Here is a 21,897-nt window from a genome sequence, read left to right as displayed (position 1 = left end):
GAAATTGTGTTCAAATTAATTATTTGTTAGACGTCCTTCAATATCTACCGCATATTTTATTCATTTTCTCGTTTAGCTTCATAAAATAATAGATACATAAAACATACAATTTTAAAAGTATAATATAAAATATGCTACGCTCAATGTTACCGAATTAAACTTTTTTAAATATATAAAGAAAATTGTTGCAATTAAACAACGTCACTCGGTCAACGCATGTAATTTTACTCAACCGCTTTTACTTTCATTTGTCAGCAACAACAACAAGTTTTCAAAAAAATCCTTATTAGGATAAATAACCTTTACCACAATGAGATAGTGTAACAAAGTAAATTAACCATACCTTTTTATACTATTTAAATAAAGTGCCTTAAAATTCTATTTAGTAACAAGTTTTTGTTATAATAATCAAGTATCGATATTCGGATCGCAAAGAAGACTACATTTTTATTTTTTTAAAGAAGTCTACATTCGAAATACGATGATGACAATAAAAATGACAACAGTAATGAAGAAGATGATGATGATGATGATTATCAAGATGCATCCAATTTCTTGTGATACAATATAGATTTAAAAATTTAACTTTAATTTTCACGTGAACATCCAAATTTTCTAGTCTGTCAGTTTCTTAATTCTGTACAACAATAAATTACTATTTTGATACCGTATTGATCCACAAATTAATTTAATGGTTTTTAGACCTTTTTTTGAAATTTATAAGACATCTATTTCTAGACCAAACAAAATGATAACACATAACTTATAATAATATAAATAAAAATTTCAGGCATATTATATACACATAATTATCAAAATTCTTTTTTTGTTGCAAAGAAGATATCCCTAGTTTGGTACCGTAATAAGGAAACCAGGATCTGATGATGGGATCCTAAAGAAATCGATGGAAACTCGAAAATCTGCATAACTTTTTACTGGGTGTATCGATTTTAATGATTTTTAATATAATCGAAAGCTGATGTTTATCATGTGGTCATATTTAAATTTCATCGAGATCTGATTAAAACTTTTGGAGTAATCTTTAATAACGCGTATTTACTTGACTATTTTTTCGTCTACCTACGTTGTATTACTTGTCGATATAATTGAAGTCGGTTTTTCTTCGTTTGCCTGCAAACACAAGTATTTGTGATACAATTATAGATTTAAAAATTTAACTTCCATAATAATAAATAATAATAACAAATGGGAACGACCAATGGCGTAGCGCGGGTTTTTGCCACCCGGGCCAACCAAAAATTTGCTACCTCGTTCTTTATTTTTTTTACAATTTTTATCTAGGCTATATTTTTAAATTAAGTTTACCGTTTTTGAAAAAAAACGATAAAAGGGCGTGCCTGTTTTTAATGGGGAGAAGAAGCACGCTACTTCACTGGGACTGACTGCTTAACGTGCTCTCCGAGACACGTAGGGCATACCGTAAAGAAATAATTGTACAAATATAAATATCGATCGCGAGCGGGAATCGAACCCGCAATCGCCGGTGTGTGTGCACCACACGGTATACGCACCACTACACCAAAACGATGTTTAGGTATTAGAGACGTCCTAATTAATAAAAAACAGAGGCAAGGTCTAAATAGTCGGACCGAAAAATAAATTTATACTATATGACCTTTAAGTTACGCTCATATTTCGTACGAAATTATTAAATGCGTGTATATGCAAGGTGAAAATTTAAATATTTGTCGGTGTCCACATAACAGAGGAGTAAGTAATAAATTTTATAGATAAGTAGATATTATTATTTGTTGTTACTATATTAAGGTATCCATTATTGAGAACAACGAATACACAAATCTCGCGCCAAATTGACAATCAAATTAAGAGTCTGCGTTATCGATCCAATTCCTGTAGAGTATTTGAATGAGTTCTACAATAAAAAAATTCGAAATCTAGATAAAAAGTTCCTTATACAAGTAATACAGAATCTTTATACAGTACCTACTACCTTTTCGAACAATATAGAAATATAGGTACCTATTACCAACCAATCACGAGAGAACTGTCCGTAACTTACAAATCGCGATAAAATCCGCAAAAGTTGTTTCATTGTAATGACTTAGAAATTATGAAATATTAACTATATTTTAAATTTTTATCATAAAACAAAATCAGTAAGAGCAGGCGTTACGCCACTCGCTAAAAATTATCAATTTTTTGTTTAATACTCTTATTAATACATTATAATATATTTAGATATTACAAGACATAAAAAAAATATTTCTTACCTGACACGAATGCAAATAATTTTGAGCGTTTTTAAATATTGTCTTTACCCGCCTTTAAAATTTACAAACTTTCAAATTTAAGAGCCATTTCACAAAAATCGGTAACAATCCGCGAAATATTTTGACGTCGTTAATCTCAGTGTTGGATGCAATAATGTAATTTATATTCTTGAAATATAATAGAGCAACCTTTGTTGTAGTCCATAGTCAGATCAGAATTTTGATTTATATTATGTGTATAAAATTATTAACCTTTTCATCAGCCTCCTCCCTGGGTAAACGGTCGAAATGTATACTTTGAAGTCCTACTTTTCAATAACCTCTACGTTGAAACCATTTTAAAAAAATATCATAATATGTGGAATATAATTTTGTTGTCCCCTATCATAGATTTTTATTCCATTTGTATCTCTATTAAACGATAAAAAAAATTTAAAGTTACGAATATTTTCCAAATAAGTACAATTTTAAAAGCGATATTTCTCTTAGAAAACTAAGAAATTTTAACGAACTATCTTCATCAAAGTAAACTTACATCATTAAGGAATACAAAAAAAAAAAATTAAAAGATGTAATCATTTTTAATACATTTTATATTAAATAATAAAAAGATAGTATATATTACCACGCATCAAGCCCAGTAAATCAGTCGAGAGGTAACGTCCACGCTAAATTCTGCGCAGCCGTCTCTTTCGCTCACACGCGCCAAGCGCCTGTTGTTATAGCGGATAAACCGCACTTGATACTTTCATAATAAAATATAAATAAATAAACATATTACGAAAATGACTGTAAAATAATATAATGATAATTTCTGTAAACAAATGTATAATTTAATTTTCTTTTGTCACATTATCAATACAATAGGCATTTCAACCTGTTTATCTTGTTATTGGGTTAATTAATATGTTTGTCGGTGTCGATGTCATAAAATGGTATTTTATTCATATCGTAAATATTAGATTCATTCGTAAACTGAAAAAACTAAATCAATTTAAAAAAAATTGTTTCATAAAATTGATTTTTTATTTTTATTTTAAATTTATTGACTGTTGTTATATAACTACTTGAAATTTTTAACAAATTAATTATGTAAAAAACATTTTATACCATGGTTATTAATTTTTATTATGCATTAGAAAATGATCAAGATGGTCTTTTGGTTGTCACACTATACTTACTAGCACAAAGATCGCGCGGCTCGTACGACTCGCGCGATGTGACCAAATTTACCTAAACTTACAGAGCGTAAAATTGTGAAATGGCTTTTAATAATAAACCTACTTATACCGCACGCATTTTTAAATTACCTACACAATAAACCTTTAGTTAACATTACATCAACACAACGTGACCAACTGTTCTATTTTTTTTTTTTTTTTTCGAAATAACTACTTAAATATTTACTTCATTTTACTAATATAATAAGGTGATTAATTCTTTATCAGATTTATTTATCAATAAAAAATAATAGTCAAGCGTGATCATAGCATAGTGATAGATTTGACTGAACCCGCTAGGCGTGTCGCAGTCGATAGCATTTAATTGAAAACAGGTTAAAAATAAAAGAAACAAACATCAGGTGCACATAACACTTATATTTTAACATAACGTGATTAAGTAAAATAAAATAAACATTTTTAAATTAAAACAACGAACGCAATACAGTATAATTAAAAGATAAAAACGACCAATATATCCAATACAGTATTTAGTAGCTATAAACATTCGTAAATGTAGAAAATATGCTATCTTAGAGATCTTACATAATTATTGTATAGGAGGTATTTAATTATATAACCAACGAAGACTTTATGGTATAAGTGAAAATATATTTATTAGCGATTGGTCGTTTACATATCCAATAACACAAATGAGAGCCAGTCACCTATACCTAAGACAAGACTTGTAACGATTTTACAAAACGCTGTAGACACGATATTCCTTAATAAACGTTGATTTTTGAATCTATCTTCGAGTAAGAAATGCGAATGCAGAATATTTTCCTTCATATAAATATAAAATTAATCTTTTTTTTTTCAGTTTATAGAAATATTACTCAATTTCACTGTTTTGTTTGATATTTTGATATATTGCGGTTATAGTTATGTCTGAACATATTCTATTTAAACAGTGCGTTTAAAATAGAAATATAACAACTCTTTGATTTTCATACAACTTTATACTTTTTACTTTCACAAAATCGGCAAACTTTGTTAGCATTTAGGAACTAACATTATTACACTTACTATAATTGTCTTTTACAAAAATTAAATTAATTTATATAATCACATCGTGGTACTTTCTTACCTATGTGCATCGATACATTAACGTCACCAATATTTACATAAAAAGATGTTTATTGAACGAAAGAATATCATTTGGTATAAAAAGTATAATTATCTATAATATGTATATTATAATCAAATTACAAAGCCCCGTATATATTTACAATATTTTACATATAATCATATGATTCTAAAGTTATATGTAATTTGCAAAATATTTTATCGTAAGCCTTTAATCTATGGTCATAAACTTGTCTCCTACAACTGTAGGAGAACTCGAGACACATTGCAGAATTTTCATACTCTTTAACATATATATTATTTTCAATAAGTATAAAATTAATCGTATCTGGTATTCAGCCCATATTAAGTCCATGTCTATGACATGTTTTATAATTCTTACATCACTAGCTGGTACTCCAGTGTTTCGTTAGCGTTAATTTAAAAAAAAAACGTACTAAAATATTACATAGCCTATAATAGCCTTTCTCGGTAAATAGGTTATCCAACACAGAAGGAATTTTTCAGTTCGAACCAGTACCGTCTGAGATCAGCGCATTGAAGCAAACAAATCCATCAGCTTTATTGTTTTAATAATGCATTTTCATACGTCGGAAAATCGTATCGTACATTGTATAAGTTATAGTAACAAATTAACACCCTAGAGCCAAGGCACAAGTGTGGTATTGTAATGACAAAACTCTTTTATGTCTTTAATCACTACTGACTATTGCTAAACTATACATAAGAACAATGTACTCACATCCTATACCTAGCTTTATTCAACTAAATTTCGAGTAGAATATGATGTAATCTGGGATTGTTTTCAATAAGGAGTTTCTAGCACTTCGCACATAAATCATATTCGATAAAATATATTTTGAAATAATAACACACAAATTGGGCTTTCTTATCTAAAAAGTGATTATATAAAAGTTCATAATTCGTTACATCGCATCGAATCGCATAGATCGTATTACAGTACTTTTGTAAAAGTAGTTTTGAAAAGAACTCGCCAACTTGACAATATTTATAAATCTATTATCCCATATATATTTATTTTAACAAAATATTCCTAGCTATAAATATACAATTTAAAACAACATAACGGTCAACTATACGGAATCCTCAGATCTAGGAGTACATTTAAAATAAATAAGGTTAAAGACTTTTTATACAATACAACGGTTATAAGCTGCTCTCATGTGGATATTCGAGTTTTCCATACGGAAGACTTCTCACCTGCAACATTAAAACGTTTTATACTCTCGTGGTTCCACTAAACCAAAACATTTCAATTGTGAAGACACAAACCTGTCCTGTGAGTTTCCCCGGCGATGTGATGCCTGGGCACGATGTACTTGGACTCTTGGAACATCGATAACATTAAATCTTCGGTAGTGGGGTGATATTCGACTTCATTAATACTGGCTACCAAAGGTGAGCTCTCGTAATTCCTATTAGAATCTCTAGACGAAGGTGACGTACTGGACCTTGTCGGGTAATCGACCGAACGTGGCCTCCTCGTGTCCACGGGAGTCATTTTAGGATTCACATGAACGTCTTTGTGAATATAAGGCTCTATGGACAAGCTCGATTCGTTTTCATAGTCACTCAAATCGCCGTTTGTAGCATCATAGTTCACTTCGACGATTAGAGGTCGCTGGATGGTGGGAGATTGGATAATTGACGTCGTAGTAGGTATGACGTTTGCCGCCCGAACCGGACTAGATTCTATTTTGTCCTCTAGAATATTCGAAATACTTCTAGAGGGCGATGGGTTAAATCTCGTTGCGCTATCGAGGTTAGATTCAGCATTACTCAATTTTTCGTTCGAGTCTTTGATTATTTCCTCCTTAAGTTCAGTTATTTCATTCAGATTATCCGATAGTTTTACAAACTTTGGCATCCTCAAAGCCCAATGCCCTCCCTCTTCCGTGGAACAAGAATGTACAACATTAGGTTTTTTACGTTTATAAAACAACATGTAGGCCGAATTATTAACAAGCTCGCTGTAAATATTTTCATCGTCGACAGGCGTAACTCTGGAATCATCGAACTTGTACCAGTGACCGTCGTATGGATTTTTACAAGCTGCTGTATAATGACCCGTTTCTAAATCATCACCGTGATGGTAACAAATAGCATAGAGGTCGTAAATATTCTCTTGGGGTTTGGTGGGGGTCTTGGAGTGCCTTCGACGTGGAGATCGCGAGTGACTCGGCGACTCAACATTAGGTGGGTTTCTTCTTACGAGGTGGGGAGTCATGTCGAAATCGTCGATTGGAAATTCTACCATCGTCGTGAGTTTTGTACTTGTACGGCCTTTAGCTTGTCTGAAAAATAGTTATTATTATATAAAAAATACTAGCTGACCCGGCAGACGTTGTCCTACCCGGAAAACAGCTACCAATTTTTATAGCTTACATACCAATAGCAGTACTCAGCGTGTCCGATTGAGATAAAAACTACCCTACCTCTCTATATACTGTTGGACCAAATTAAAAAATTTGATATAAATTGGTTCAATAGTGTAGGGGTTACATATCGATAGCAGCGCCACCTATCGGGTCCAATTGGGATAAAAACTACCCTGCTTCCCAAGGTGGACCAAATTACACATTCTTACAAAATTTTATATAAATTGGTTTAGTAGTTTCGGAGCTACATAATGATAGCAGTGCCACCTACTGGGTCCAATTGAGATAAAAACTGCCATATCTTCCAAGTTAGACCAAATTACAGATGCTTACAAAACTTGATAAAAATTGTTTCGGTAGTTTCGGAGTTACATACATTTAAAATTTTCATTGTTAACGCCCACCCCCGCAATCCTTATTGGAGATGAGTTATCATAAAATCCGCTCATTGATCATTTCTACATCACATTTAGGAGATTCCTACTAAATTTGGAGTTCCAGAGATATCGTGATGAGTCAATATATAGGTGGAAATCTCTTATATATATATAAATATAGATTTAAAGTATTCCCTATTAAATATTAAATGTTAAAGTCTATTTGTACTTACTGTCGAAATCTCTTTAGATGTATAACTAAAATGTCGGGAAGAGACCATAGACCAAGAGTTTTCACAACAGGCATGTATCTCTGACATTGAGGGCACCTGTAACAAACAACATTTTACTATTAAACCTATACATTAAAATCATATTTTAATATTGCAATCAAAGCAATCAATATAATAACTGTAATAATAGTGACTTTAACATAAATAATTGCAAGCTGTGAAATAATGAAAACGCATGACTGTGACAAATGGTTAAACATACGTTTTAATAATTTTAAATTTAAATAATAGTGTATAGAATTCCTTGTGGAAATATACACAATGATCTCAATCTTTGGGTAAGCCAAGGAAAACAATACAAAGTACATTTCATATTTATGAAAAAATAAATTATGACTGGTGCTTGTAACTGTACTTCTAAAATATTAATATGATAAATTTTTATGATAAACACACCGTATCCAGTTATCCACTGTAAGCAGGCTGGCGGCCGCCGACACGTGCACCCCGCACCCCACACCCCACACCCACAGACATAAGACGACGGCTCACCTCCAAGCGTCCTCCTGCGCCAGGTGCTCGGCGCGCGTGTAGTGCGCCAGGCAGGCGTGCAGCGTGAGCGGGCTGGCGGCCGCCGACACGTGCACCCCGCACCCCACACCCCACACCCACAGACATAAGACGACGGCTCACCTCCAGGCGTCCTCCTGCGCCAGGTGCTCGGCGCGCGTGTAGTGCGCCAGGCAGGCGTGCAGCGTGAGCGGGCTGGCGGCCGCCGACACGTGCACCCCGCACCCCACACCCACAGACATAAGACGACGGCTCACCTCCAGGCGTCCTCCTGCGCCAGGTGCTCGGCGCGCGTGTAGTGCGCCAGGCAGGCGTGCAGCGTGAGCGGGCTGGCGGCCGCCGACACGTGCACTTCACACGCATCGCCTGCTTCGCGGATAATGCTATAATCGAAAATATCGCCCAATTAATGTCTTATTCTTATTTTGAACCGACTTCAAAAAAAAAAGAAGGTTCTCAATTCGATTGTATTTTTTTTTATTATTTTACCTCAGAACTTTTGACTGGGTGTACTGGGTGACTGATTTTAATGATTTTTGTTTTAATCGAAAGGGTTCATAAAATACGTAAGATGTTTAAGGGGGGGAGAGGGTCGAGTCAAATCTCATCAAATCTTACGTTGGAGAGAGGGCAAATATCACGCAATTTTTTTTTCTGATTGAAACAAAAAAATATATATTATTTTGGTCCATTTAATCCAGATTGCACATGCTTAAGATTTAATCTTAAGCGTAATCGTAATACAATTAAGATCATTCACTAATTCGTTCGAAAGAAAATAATTTCATTCATATTTTGACGTTATACATCTACTGACTGTCAAACGACCATATTTGTTTTATACCAAATAGCTCAATTTACTCTGAATTTACGGTACAGTGTAGCCCGTCCTTTGTTTTCGGTATTTACGAACGAAGTTGAAGGAGCAGATGATTTTACTGAAAATCATATGGACATGTTGGTTCCAATAGTCTCTTTGAGATCGCGCATGAATTAGAGTAGATATTCTTTTTTTAATCACAGTAGTTACGATTTAAGTATTCTATTGTTAATTTTTTATTACACTTATAATTGAACTCTCAGAAATATTGATTACTAGTCTTAACTAGTCGTAAATAAAAGCACGTAGCATTTTTTTTACAATAACAATCCAACTCTTTTACGTAAGAAACCCACATTTTGAAAAATCTCACGTGAGATTGGGGGTTGGGGGAGGGGGTTGAATGAAATTTCACGACATCTCACCAGGGGGGGGGGACAGAAAATTTAAAAAACACCTCACGTAATTTATGGACGCCCCCTAAGTCTATCATATCGTAGTTTATATCTACCTGTCTGATAATGCCTCATATTTTTAAACGGTTTTATTTAGCTCACCCCGTTTGTTTTATTTTTTATTCTTGGGTCAAATTTAGTAATTCAAATTTCACCCTTTTCCTGTCAACCGATTAATCTGAAATTTTGTATACACTTTGGATTTTGGTGACAATACAATTATGTTTATTCATTATCATTATAAATTCAAGATGGCCGCCGCTACAAAATGGCGGATAATTTATGTTTTATTAATCCCACCAATATGGGTACCAAATGAAAGGGCTCAACAAGCAGAATACAATATACTATAAAAAATTGAAATCCAAGATGGCGGCCGCTACAAAATGGCGGATAACGTAGGTTTTATCAATCCCATCAATATGGGTATCAAATGAAAGGGCTCAACAAGCAGAATACAATATACTATAAAAAATTGAAATACAAGATGGCGGCCGCTACAAAATGGCGGATAACGTAGGTTTTATCGATCCCATCAATATGGGTATCAAATGAAAGTGCTCAACCAGTATAATCAATGTACTATATAAAATTAAAATCCAAGATGGCGGCCTCTACAAAATGGCGGATAACTTAGGTTTTATCAATCCCATCAACATGGGTATCAAATGAAAGGTCGACGAATTAAACGATTCTTCTATCGCACATTAAGTCGATAATTTGTAGACAATTGACGTGCCCCACGGTTTTATTTTAGTCTAGTCTATGCATATGTTTATAATTCCCACGACTGTATCTATTTTATTATTTTTTGGTTTTTAGTACATTTATCTTAAACATTGCAATGTATGCTTAACATAAAACCGTTTAACTTAAAAAGTTTTTTTACCTATTTTTTTAATATTAAACATATAAACTAGAGATGCCACGAATAGTAATTTGGCCGAATACCGAATACCGAATGTTCGGCGAGGCTCTTGGCCGAAGCGCCGAACATTCGGCAGCCGAATATTCGGCCACACTTAGTACTTTTCGCGGGCGACAAGACACAATTCGTCACCGTGCGAATTTAAACATACATCGCTGAAGTAATACGTACTTCGCGGTCGTGTTACAACCTGTTTTATTTGTTGGTCGTTGATGCGTCGTACTTACTGTATAATAAAATATAACATTTAATTTGATTGATTACCATAAGAAATATCACCGTTTGTTCGAGAAAAGCAAAATGAATCAATTTAATAAGAAATCGCCTATTTGGAACTATTATGAAATTTATAGTGATGACAATAAACTGGCAGTTTGTTTGTTGTGTCTGTTTCTTACCACTGGTAGATTTTAAATATTAATTTATAAGTTCTTTTTTGGTTAAATAAATATCTTTGTGAGTAATATTTTGAGTTTTTTCATAATTTATTTGGTAATCCTTACTGTATTTTATCATAAATAAGGAAGTAAATCTGTTTATCACGATTTTGCGCCCAAACTGCTGAACCGATTTAAATGAAATTCGGTACACAGATACTCTAGAGCCTTAGAAAGGACATGGGCTATAATTTACGCGGAGCGAGCGAGTTACGAGTCGCGGAAAAACAGTTAGTAGGAATTAAAAAAAAATGCTATTCGGTATTCGGCCAAATGTTTAACCATATTCGGCCGAATACCGAATAGCGAAAAAAGAGGCCGAATAGCCGAATACCGAATAATCGCCGAATATTCGTGGCATCTCTAATATAAACAATTAGTTTATTAACACTTCAAACCGCTGTAACTGTATCGTGTCCAGTACCCAGAGGTTATCTGGAAGAAATCGCTATTTAGCTTAGATCGCCTTTGTACATCTTGTATTGTATCTTTCTTTATATGTGTCTGTATTTTGGTGTACATTAAGAATAAATAAATAAAAAAATAGGTAAAAAAACTTTTTAAGTTAAACGGTTTTATGTTAAACATACATTGCAATGTTTAAGATAAATGTACTAAAAACCAAAAAGTAATAAAATAGATACAGTCGTGGGAATTATAAACATATGCATAGACTAGACTAAAATAAAACCGTGCATATTCCAATAGCATAGGGATATATGCAAGAACACACCTGTCTCTGTGAGCAGGATCCCAGAGTAGTTCGAGACGTAAGTGCGGATACTTGTCGTGAGCACACAGTGCTTGCTCTACGTCCAGAGCAAACAATGGATGCGGTAACTGTAACAAATGACAATTATTATTATTATACTAATATTTCCTCTAATCTAATCTATTAATATTAACACTGTTCTTCTATCAATATTTATCTGTACCTTTTCATGTCATCTTCTTCCATAATCTACGTAAAAATAGCCATACCAATGCTATAAATGAAAACAAAAAAAAAAACTTTTTTCCAAGGGCCTAAATGTTTAATTTACGCGCCTTTGGGATATAATATTTTTTTAATTCTGGGAAATTTATATGGCTAAGTTTTTACTTCTTAGGATGATAGAGATTTCATATTTACATTTTTAAGTTAAATATTACAAGTATTAAAAAAAAATACCTCTTAAGGATGTACAATGGTGTACAAAGTAGTATAGGTTTAATGATCTCAAAAAAGCTCTTGATAATTATTGCTTCAGAAGACTAAGAGATTTAGAAGTTTCAATGGAAACTGAATGTAGTACTAATACTAAATTACCTCGGGTTGCAAATACGCGGAGTCTCTTGGTCGGTGAGCCTCTGCAATTCTAGCTTTGAAGATATCAGCTCCCTGAGCGTTCTCAAGTACTCGCTCCGCCACCACCTGGCACATCTCCTTTAGCATCAGCTTCTGAAGATCTTCGTACGATATTTCGCGTGGCACTTGCATCGCGTATGGAGAGCCTGGCAGCAGTTAAACAACACGATTTAATTATTGTCGGATACGTTGGTAGATATATTCATAACATGGCTTTCCACGCTTGCCAAGTCACGGTAAGCGTCTACAAGTACAAACAAGTAAAGAGGGCATTTGGCTTGGCTTATTTGAGCTTGTAAATGCTCATCACCAATATAAATTTCGGTTTTGGACACAGATCAAAGGGCCCTTGGAATGCATTCAGACGTTGGTGCATACTCAGTAGCCCTTAAGAGCCATTTCACAATTTTACGCTCTGCAAGTTTAGGTAAATTTGGTCGCATCGCGCGAGTCGTACGAGCCGCGCGATCTTTGTGCTAGTACGTATAGTGTGACAACCAAAAGACCATCGTGATCATTTTCTGATGTATAATAAAAATTATAACTATGGTATAAAAATTTTTTTACATAATTAATTTTTTTAAAAATTTCAAGTATGTTATATAACAACAGTCAATAAATTTAAAATAAAATTAAAAAAATCAATTTTATGAAACAATTTTTTTAAATTGATTTAGTTTTTTCAGTTTACGAATGAATCTAATATTTACGATATGAATAAAAAAGCATTTAATGACATCGACACCGACAAACATATTAATTAACAAATAACAAGACAAACAGATTGAAATGCCTATTTGTATTGATAGTGTGAGAAAAGAAAATTAAATTATACATTTGTTTACAGAAATTATCATTATATTATTTTACAGTCATTTTCGTAATATGTTTATTTTATTTATATTTTATTATGAAAGTATCAAATGCGTTTTATCCGCTATAACAACAGGCGCTTGGCGCGTGTGAGCGAAAGAGACGGCTGCGCAGAATTTGGCGTGGACCTTACCTCTAAGAGCGCTAGCGCTCGACTTATTTACCGGGCTTGATGCGTGGCAATATATACTATCTTTTTATTATTTAATATAAAATGTATTAAAAATAATTACATCTTTTAATTGTATTCCTTAATGATGTAAGTTTACTTTGATGAAGATAGTTCGTTAAAATTTCTTAATTTTCTAAGAGAAATATCGCTTTTAAAATTGTACTTATTTGGAAAATATTCGTAACTTTAAATTTTTTTTATCGTTTAATAGAGATACAAATGGAATAAAAATCTATGATAGTGGACAACAAAATTATATTCCACATATTATGATATTTTTTTAAAATGGTTTCAACGTAGAGGTTATTGAAAAGTAGGACTTCAAAGTATACATTGCGACCGTTTACCCAGGGAGGAGGCTGATGAAAAGGTTAATAATTTTATACACATAATATAAATCAAAATTCTGATCTGACTATGGACTACAACAAAGGTTGCTCTATTATATTTCAAGAATATAAATTACATTATTGCATCCAACACTGAGATTAACGACGTCAAAATATTACAATTTCGCGGATTGTTACCGATTTTTGTGAAATGGCTCTTAAGATCTCGCGACGAGCACAGACTTAGTTCTTTCTTAAATTTAATTAAATTTTATTTAATTTTGTAAATGATAGTTGAAAGTCCACTGATTACTATAAGCATTCATTTCATTTTTAAATTCTCATTTTTAAGGGACAACACCACTGTGACCCCCTGTTTTTGTTGCCGTTTTTCAAGATTTTTTTTTGTGGGAAAAAAAAGAGATATTTCAAAAAAAAATTTTTTGTTTTGTTCGTTGTTTATTAAAGATACATAACAAATTTTTTTAAAATTTTCACGCCCCATGGTGGCGCTGGGGAAGCTCCCGCGTCAGGTGCCGTTGCTTCTGCAGTGATTCGCGGCACGCAGCAGAACTGTCTTCAAAGTCGATCTGAAAAAAAATACCGAGTGTTTTCGTTAATAATATGATATTTTGAAGAGAAGTACATAGGGATTTGAAAAAATATTGATTTTTAAAAAATTCGGACGCTTTTGAAATTTAAAGTCGATTTTCGAGCAAAATTTCTCGTCGAAAAAAGCCTATAATTTATTTATCTATTGAGATATCGAAAAAATCCTATGTACTTCTCTTCAAAATATCATATTATTAACGAAAACACTCGGTATTTTTTTTCAGATCGACTTTGAAGACAGTTCTGCTGCGTGCCGCGAATCACTGCAGAAGCAACGGCACCTGACGCGGGAGCTTCCCCAGCGCCACCATGGGGCGTGAAAATTTTAAAAAAATTTGTTATGTATCTTTAATAAACAACGAACAAAACAAAAAAAAAATATTTGAAATATCTCTTTTTTTCCCACATAAAAAAATTCTTGAAAAACGGCAACAAAAACAGGGGGTCACAGTGGTGTTGTCCCTTAACACAGTAGCTTATGGAAGAACTCGCAATAATATTAACAGTTAAAAAACTAATCGATGATTGAGCGTCAGAAATGTTTTCGGCATAAAGAAAATGTGTCACACACTCTTCAAAAAAAAAAAAAAAAAACTACCTTACAGCGCTTTCAAAGAAGAAAACATAAAAAACGGTTTTTGAGGTGTCGAAATCAGGTGACAGACATTTTATTGCATTGCTTGTAACAGCTGATTGAAGCTTCGGACGTAGTCGGAAATCGCGGGAATTTCAAATTCGATAGCGGTATGGCGTGAGAGGGGCAGCGATCCGACTTTACCCGAATATTATTATAATCATGGCGAACTCGATCATTAACTAGTCAAGTTGATGTATAAATTTTTTCGTTGATGGCATTTAAAAACATTTTATTACATTCGTGTGATACAAATATTTTAATTGTGTGCTCATTAATTTTATTGACAATATTTAGACTTAAATACAATAAAAATGAAATTAGTTGCCAACTTGACTAGTCATGAATCAAATTTACTGTCACCTAATTGTAAAGTATCTCTCTAGAGGTATATATGTAGTAGTGATGTTCCGGATATCCGTATCCGTGTACGCGGCTAGCCGTGGGAGAAATAAGGGTATCCGTATTCACTTTTCTCGCGGATCTTTTACGTTTTGTTATTGAAACAACTTTTTCGCATTTTATCGCGGTTTATTAAGTTTTTTAGATGCCCGAAGTTTCTTGGACTTGGTTGTTAAACAAAAGTACTAGGCATGCCTTTTAAGTTCTGTCGTTTCCATATTTCCCGACAATTTTGAATTTGGAACTGTTTTATAATCGAATGTGGTTAAATTTTGAATCTCAAAACAGTTGAAAGTATTACGATTAAAGCTATTGTTAAGTCACAGCGTCGATTGGAATTTGTCAGGTTACGTACGAAAATGAATCTTTCAAAGGAAAATGTTCGTGCAATAATTTTCTACAACTTTAGAAGAGACCTGACACTTCCACCTGACGCACCTGACGCTTCAGTGTTTTGAAGAGCTAACATCTGTGTTCAGTGATGAAGCCCCATGTCTGCGGACTGTCGAACACTGGTATTTAAAAATACCAGCGTGGACATACTAGTGTTGGTGACAAATCTCGCGAAGGACGCCTAAAATCCGCCTTCACTGAAGATAACATCATTGCTGTAAGACAACTAATTCTCGAAGATCGTCATGTGACGTATCGAGAGATAGAGACTCTATTAGGCATCTCGGGGACAACCATTTAGAAGATCTTGCATGAAGGGCTAGTTTAAGAAAGCTAGTTTGCCGTTGGATACCGCATCTGCTTTTCGACGATTACAAGGCGGCACCCGTTAGATGGTGTAAGAAAACTCTGCAAAGGTTCAACCGAGGAGAGTCAAATCATGTCTACGACATCATTCGTAGTGACGAATCTTGGATCTATGCCTACGATCCTGATTCAAAACAACAATCTATAGTCTGGGTTTTTCAAAACGAGCCAAAGCCGACTAAAGTTGTTCGTTCTCGAAGCACTTCAAAGAAGATGTTGGCCACGTTCGTTGGAAAAACCGGCCATGTTGCGACTATTGCACTTGAAGATCGTAGAACGGTTAACGCAGAGTGTTATACCACAGTTTGTTTACCACAAGTCATCGCCGAACTTCGAAAATCTAACTCAAAGCGATGCATCATCCTGCACCACGACAACGCAAGCTCACACAGCGGTCGTCAAACGACTGAGTATTTTAAGCAGGAAAAAGTGGAAATTCTTAACCATCCGCCATACAGTTCTAACCTAAGCCCTAACGATTTCTTTACATTTTCTAAAATTAAGAAAAGTCTTCGTGGTCAAAGGTAAGTAGGGTGAAGAAGCAATCGACGTATTCAAATCAACTTTAGAGTGGAATAAATGTTATAATAACTGGTTTGAGCGTGGTTTCACGAAAACTCAAAAACCGCTGGATGGTCCATCCATCCAGGATGGACAAAAATGAAATTTGGCAGAGAGCTAGATTATAGTTAGTAGACGTCCGCTAAGAACGGATTTTGCGATATTCCACGGCTAAGGAGGTTTAACTGGGGTTGATAGTTTGTATGAAACATATACAGCAGTCGCGGGCAACAGTTAGTGTATTATAAAACAAAGTCGCCAAAAGTGTGTGTGATCGATTCCCTCAAAATCTACTGAACGGATTTTCATGCGGTTCAAGAGTAAGGTTTACGGAACGGCTAAGCCGATTTCGATGAGAGTTTCACTGAAAGTTTGCCGGAAAAACTTTGAACACACTGATTTCAACGCGGACGAAGCCGCGGGAACAGCTAGTATGTATATATTGTTACGTACACTTAATGCAAACATTGAAAATGCAAATCATAGTGAAAATGCACATTATATTTGCCACTAATATTTTTATTTATATAGAAGTGTATAAAATATAATCTTAAACAATGCTAAACAAAAAAAAAATATTAGTACAGTTTTTACCATTCAACACGCGCGGTAAGTCGCCTATGGCGTTTGCAATGTCGCCGAAATATCAAGAATTTCAAAATAACATTTGTGGTAGGTCCCATATGTTTAAGTGTTAATGGACGTACTTGACTTTGAACTCAAACCACTGTCATATATGTACCAATTGATGACAACAACATCTCTATAATTGATACTATATCAGTCATTATATATGTTTATTTTATTTTATTTCTGTTGCTAAGCAAGAAATGGTTAGGCTAGTATACTTACGGTTCTTTATTAAAATAAAACAATGGAAAAGGGTAACGAAGCCTTAGAGAAAACAGAATCATAATCTCATGTTTACAGAACACAATACAATATAAATGATAATTTGAAAAATTTAATTCCAGATGGGTAAAAAATTGAAATTTTTATTAAAATTGAATTGGAGTTTTATTGTAGGTACATATTTTTGGCACTGTCAGTGCTGAAAAATATAATATGGTTAATCTGTAACTTTATGGTTATATTTAACGATACACTCCAGTAAAAAACAATTAACTAGTATTTTACTAAAATAGCATGTATAGGAAGCTCGTTACGATTACAACGGCACATACGTACCGAACCTCTCCCCTTCGAGCATGTTGACCCACAGCAGCAGCAAGTAGGGCGCGGTCGGTGACGTCAGTAGCGGCGGCGCCTCCACACAGTATAGGGCTCCGCCCTCCACCCCCGCAGACTCCCACGCCGCACGCCCCGGGCTCCAACCTGCACATACCAAATCATTAACTTAGGGGTTATCCATTAATCACGTATTGTTATTAGCGACTTTTAAACCCCTTATCCCCGTTTTTTTCATAATTTAATAAAATTAAACCTATATAAAAGTGTTAAATATAGTTTTATATAGACCTTTTTTCAAAAACTCCAATATTCACTTTGAATTCAAAACAGTAAAACTATAAAAAAATAAGCAATACAATCTAAGGCAAATATAAAATAACTCAAAAGCGATAAAATGTTACGCTCAGTAACACATAATTTCTCAGTGTGAAAGTATACACAAAACTTACATTGGATTATAAATGTTATCTGTCATGTGACTGATCTCTGGTACTATATGACTAATTTCTAACAAGTGTAAAAATAAATTATATTTTATACTATTTTAACAATTTATTCTACGTGAATTTTATCACTAAATACCTGGAACATAAGCATGATTTGGCATTTTTAATATGATTTTTACATAATGAAAGTGTTTATTATTATTAATATATTCATATTTAATTTAACTTGATTTCTACTGTAATAAAAATGATTATTACATAATTCATAGCAGAGAAGAAAGAATTTTTTTTTAATTTATTCAGATATCAATGTGAACATTTATTAATTTAGCTAATTGGTTGCAAGAGTATATGATACTTGTATAGATGTTAATACTGACCATTTTCATTGATCTCAGCTAATATAATATGATCTCTATCAATCCCAGTGTCAGTGTGCAATGATGTTCGAAGGTCGTCCATTGTTGAGTTTGGAGGCAACTCCACACCAATACGCACTTGTCGAGGTTGCTGATTTACATATACTACCTGTAGAGCAATTAATCAATAATTTTAGCATATAGCATCAATTTTACTAAAAATTAAATTAAATCTTATTTTATCTAATTAAATAAATATATTTTATCCAATTTAATAAACACTTCACACTAAACTGCTTCCTCCTACAAGGATTCTACTGCTGTGACAGGGGTCTAGAAAGGCATACAATACACAAGCACAAACACCCAACCACAGCAACAATCTGTATGCCCAATACAAATGTATGCCCTTTGCTGGGCTTAAACCCGCAACTGCAAATGCATAATATTTTTTGTGAAAAGAACTTTTTTGTTTATTTCTAGTTTGAGTCAAACTATAATCAGACTTACATTAACAGGCAAAGGAGATGGTTGAGCAGCTGCTGGTCGGGTAGGCAATTGAACGCTTACACAGTGAAATGGATCAAACGTGCAGGATGTTCGCTCACACTTTGCACATGTGAGTGCTGACCTACAATTTGAATGTTACATATGAAATAAAAATTTTAACGAAATATATTAACATTAGCTGTGTTAGCTGTTTTACTCGTGTTAATTTAATTGAACAAACAACTAAAATATTAAATAGTCATACATAGTCTTGCTCAGTAAACAGTAGTCCGCCAAGCCAAATATAATTTTTCAATTTGAACCAGTAGTTCTTCATATAAGCATTATCAAACAAATTCTCCAGCCTTATATTAGTATAATTGAAAGAATGAGTGAGGTGTATCTTGAACATATTTTTTTATTAAATATATATTAATACACTAAGTTTAAGATGTTTACCACCCTTTTTAAAAAACCTCACAATTACTCCACATAAATTATATATCATTTTATTATAAATAATTGCTTGGTCTATCGGCATCCACAACTAAAATTTGCACTATTTAAAAAGGAAGGTTAGGTATGCTTTGAGAAGAAGGAAGGCTATTTTTTTCTCAAATTAACGTGGACGAAACTGCAGGGCTCAGCTAGTTTAATAATTAACTAAATTGAAAAATATATTACCTGTACTGAGCTTGAAAAACAGCTTGTACAAAGGAGCTATTCCTCCGAGCGTGATTAGCTAAAGTTTCCGCTGCCACAACTTCATCAGACTTGCCAACAGTATTCTAAAGCAAAACAATGCTAAATTAAAAATTCTAAAAACACCAATTTATTTAAAAGTTTAGGTAACTTGACGAAAATTACCATACTGTTATCTAATAAATATTTAAACATAAATCTTATCTAATATTTAACTAACATGAAGGTGTGTATTAATTAATTACTTTAATCGTTTTATATTTTTTCTTTGTAGCTGTATTTAGATCCTCGTGAACTTTATCAAGCAACCAAAAAAGAAATTCCTGCGCATCATGTTGACTGTTCCCTCTGTATTGTGTTCCATGCCTTTCCACTGCTGCCTGTAAGGTTAAAATTGATTATTTAAACAAATTAAATCTTAATGTGTAATATTTGTTTAAATTACATCATACATTTTTGTAATAGCAGTTTATAATGTTTAAAGGTAAGGTAATGATAAATAATTATACAAATGTATAACAAACCTTGAATGTTGTACTCATATCTGGTGTATAGCGACATGCCCACAAAGCTTTTAATAGAGCTGCTAACTGGTCCGTCACTTCACCTTTAGTTCCATACTTTTTGGAGTTTATTTTGTTTCTCTTTTGTAAATCAACCTATAAAATAAAACATTATCAAATCATTTTACGAATAAAACAAACTAAATAATGATAACAATATTACTCAAAAAATATTATATATTACGTAATATTACACTGTTGTAGTTCATAAAACTTACCTTATAATGTTCTAAAACAAAATACTCAGCAATAACATCAGTATGTGAAAGGCACTGTAGAACAGCATTCATATAGCAAGTATTCCCATGATTTTTGATGCCAGTAGCGGCTGGAATAGTTCCCGGTGGCCATGGGGGCTCACCAGTACATGGTACTCTCTCACTGTTGACAACAACTGGTCCAGATTTAACCTGCAAGTTAAATGTTACAGTATACACACTAAAAACGTGTATTTGTGATTTATATGCTAAATAACTACTTACACCAGACACGCTAACAGTACTCATGTGTTGAGCGATCTTATTAAGGAATATTTTCCATGACGGCCTTCTAAACAATTTCCTTTCCAAGCCACCCTCATCCTTTTGCGTAACATTAATTACAGAATTTGCGCTTGTTGGCTTATAATCATTGTCAGCTGTCTTGTTTTTGCTCGAGCTAGGCTTGGAGGTCCCAAAGGGATTACGAGGCAAGGTAAAAGTACGCTTTAATCGGGATCCTTCTACCTGTTTTGGTGTCATATTCGCTTCCGCTATTTCACTTATTAGTTCACTTTCCGAACAAGATTTTAGGACTGACGATAAATTATTCACAGACATAATAAATAAAAGATAATACTATTTTTTAAATAATTATATTCTAAAAATCTAGCAAAAACCAATTAAAAAACATTGATATGTAAAGCTACCAGCTACTGACATAAGCGCCATACAGGCGCCATATTGTCTATATGAGTATCTGTTGTCTGTCATAACTATTTATTTTTTTTAATTGAATTAGATTCATGAGTTTGAAGAAACATTATTTGTAACGGCTACTCTTTATTATATCTTTTTACTTCACACTTAAATTACCTACAGCATAAAATCTAGTTCTTTAAAGTTTTACTCAATACTAGTATAGTTTTTCATTTTCGTATGTAATGGAGTTTTATAACAATTTGCAATATTTTCTATAATAATGTTATAAAATTATAGTATTTAATAGTCATAATAGTATAGTTTTCAATATAATATTGTTTTATCAAAAATAAGTAACCCATAATAAAAAACTAAACAAACACCATAGAGCGAATTTGGGGCCTAGAGTAGCAATAGGGGATAAAGGGAGCATAGTGGGAGATTGACATATCGATATCGATGGATGATTTTGACGTTGCAGTACTATCAGATTAATATAATGTTAACGTTGAGCTATTGGCTCGTTACTCAATAAATATAAATGAATGATTACGGCTAATAAATTTGAATTGTGTGTGCGTAATTAGTGTTTAGCACGACTGAAGAATCTCTTGAAAAGTGTGATAAATGTGCAATATTTTGGTAAGCTATCGAATTTCTTTTTAAATGTAGGGATTTCCTATTTTTAATTTTTTTCTGCGAAAGAGCGCAATTTCAGTATTATTTCGAGTTTCACTCTACGAAAATAGATTTAGTCGCACTGTAAAGCGACGAGTTA

General features: G+C 33.3%; 1 protein-coding gene and 1 long non-coding RNA gene across 2 annotated transcripts; one reads left to right on the top strand and one right to left on the bottom strand.

Moving 5' to 3' along the window:
* Nucleotides 1-4,594: 4,594 nt before the first annotated feature.
* Nucleotides 4,595-21,185, bottom strand: LOC123657051 (ubiquitin carboxyl-terminal hydrolase 31). The gene is made up of 14 exons (XM_045592649.1): nucleotides 20,703-21,185; nucleotides 20,439-20,630; nucleotides 20,182-20,316; nucleotides 19,903-20,037; nucleotides 19,640-19,743; nucleotides 18,977-19,097; nucleotides 18,488-18,635; nucleotides 17,659-17,805; nucleotides 12,090-12,274; nucleotides 11,514-11,620; nucleotides 8,398-8,523; nucleotides 7,571-7,666; nucleotides 5,855-6,876; nucleotides 4,595-5,782 (listed from the first exon to the last, which is right to left on the bottom strand). Exons 1-14 carry the CDS (start codon nucleotides 21,036-21,038, stop codon nucleotides 5,742-5,744), a joined length of 2,895 nt encoding a protein of 964 aa, XP_045448605.1. The 5' UTR covers nucleotides 21,039-21,185; the 3' UTR covers nucleotides 4,595-5,741.
* LOC123657072 lies at nucleotides 18,534-19,152 on the top strand. Its single transcript, XR_006743648.1, has 2 exons — nucleotides 18,534-18,613; nucleotides 18,985-19,152. It is a non-coding gene; the product is annotated as an uncharacterized LOC123657072 (long non-coding RNA).
* Nucleotides 21,186-21,897: the final 712 nt, after the last annotated feature.

Source organism: Melitaea cinxia, chromosome 10 (genome assembly GCF_905220565.1).
Source record: "Melitaea cinxia chromosome 10, ilMelCinx1.1, whole genome shotgun sequence".
NCBI lineage: Eukaryota > Metazoa > Arthropoda > Insecta > Lepidoptera > Nymphalidae > Melitaea > Melitaea cinxia.
The sequence above is the reverse complement of the archived record's forward strand: the minus strand, read 5'-3'. Positions and strand labels throughout refer to the sequence as shown.

Excerpts from the sequence above, each read along its gene's own strand:
- LOC123657051 (XM_045592649.1), bottom strand. The coding sequence starts at position 21,038 with ATGTCTGTGAATAATTTATCGTCAGTCCTAAAATCTTGTTCGGAAAGT. Across the intron at positions 20,631-20,702 it reads GTACTGTTAGCGTGTCTGGT|GTTAAATCTGGACCAGTTGT; the intron begins GTAAGTAGTTAT and ends TTTAACTTGCAG. Across the intron at positions 11,621-12,089 it reads CCGCGTATTTGCAACCCGAG|TTACCGCATCCATTGTTTGC; the intron begins GTAATTTAGTAT and ends CATTTGTTACAG.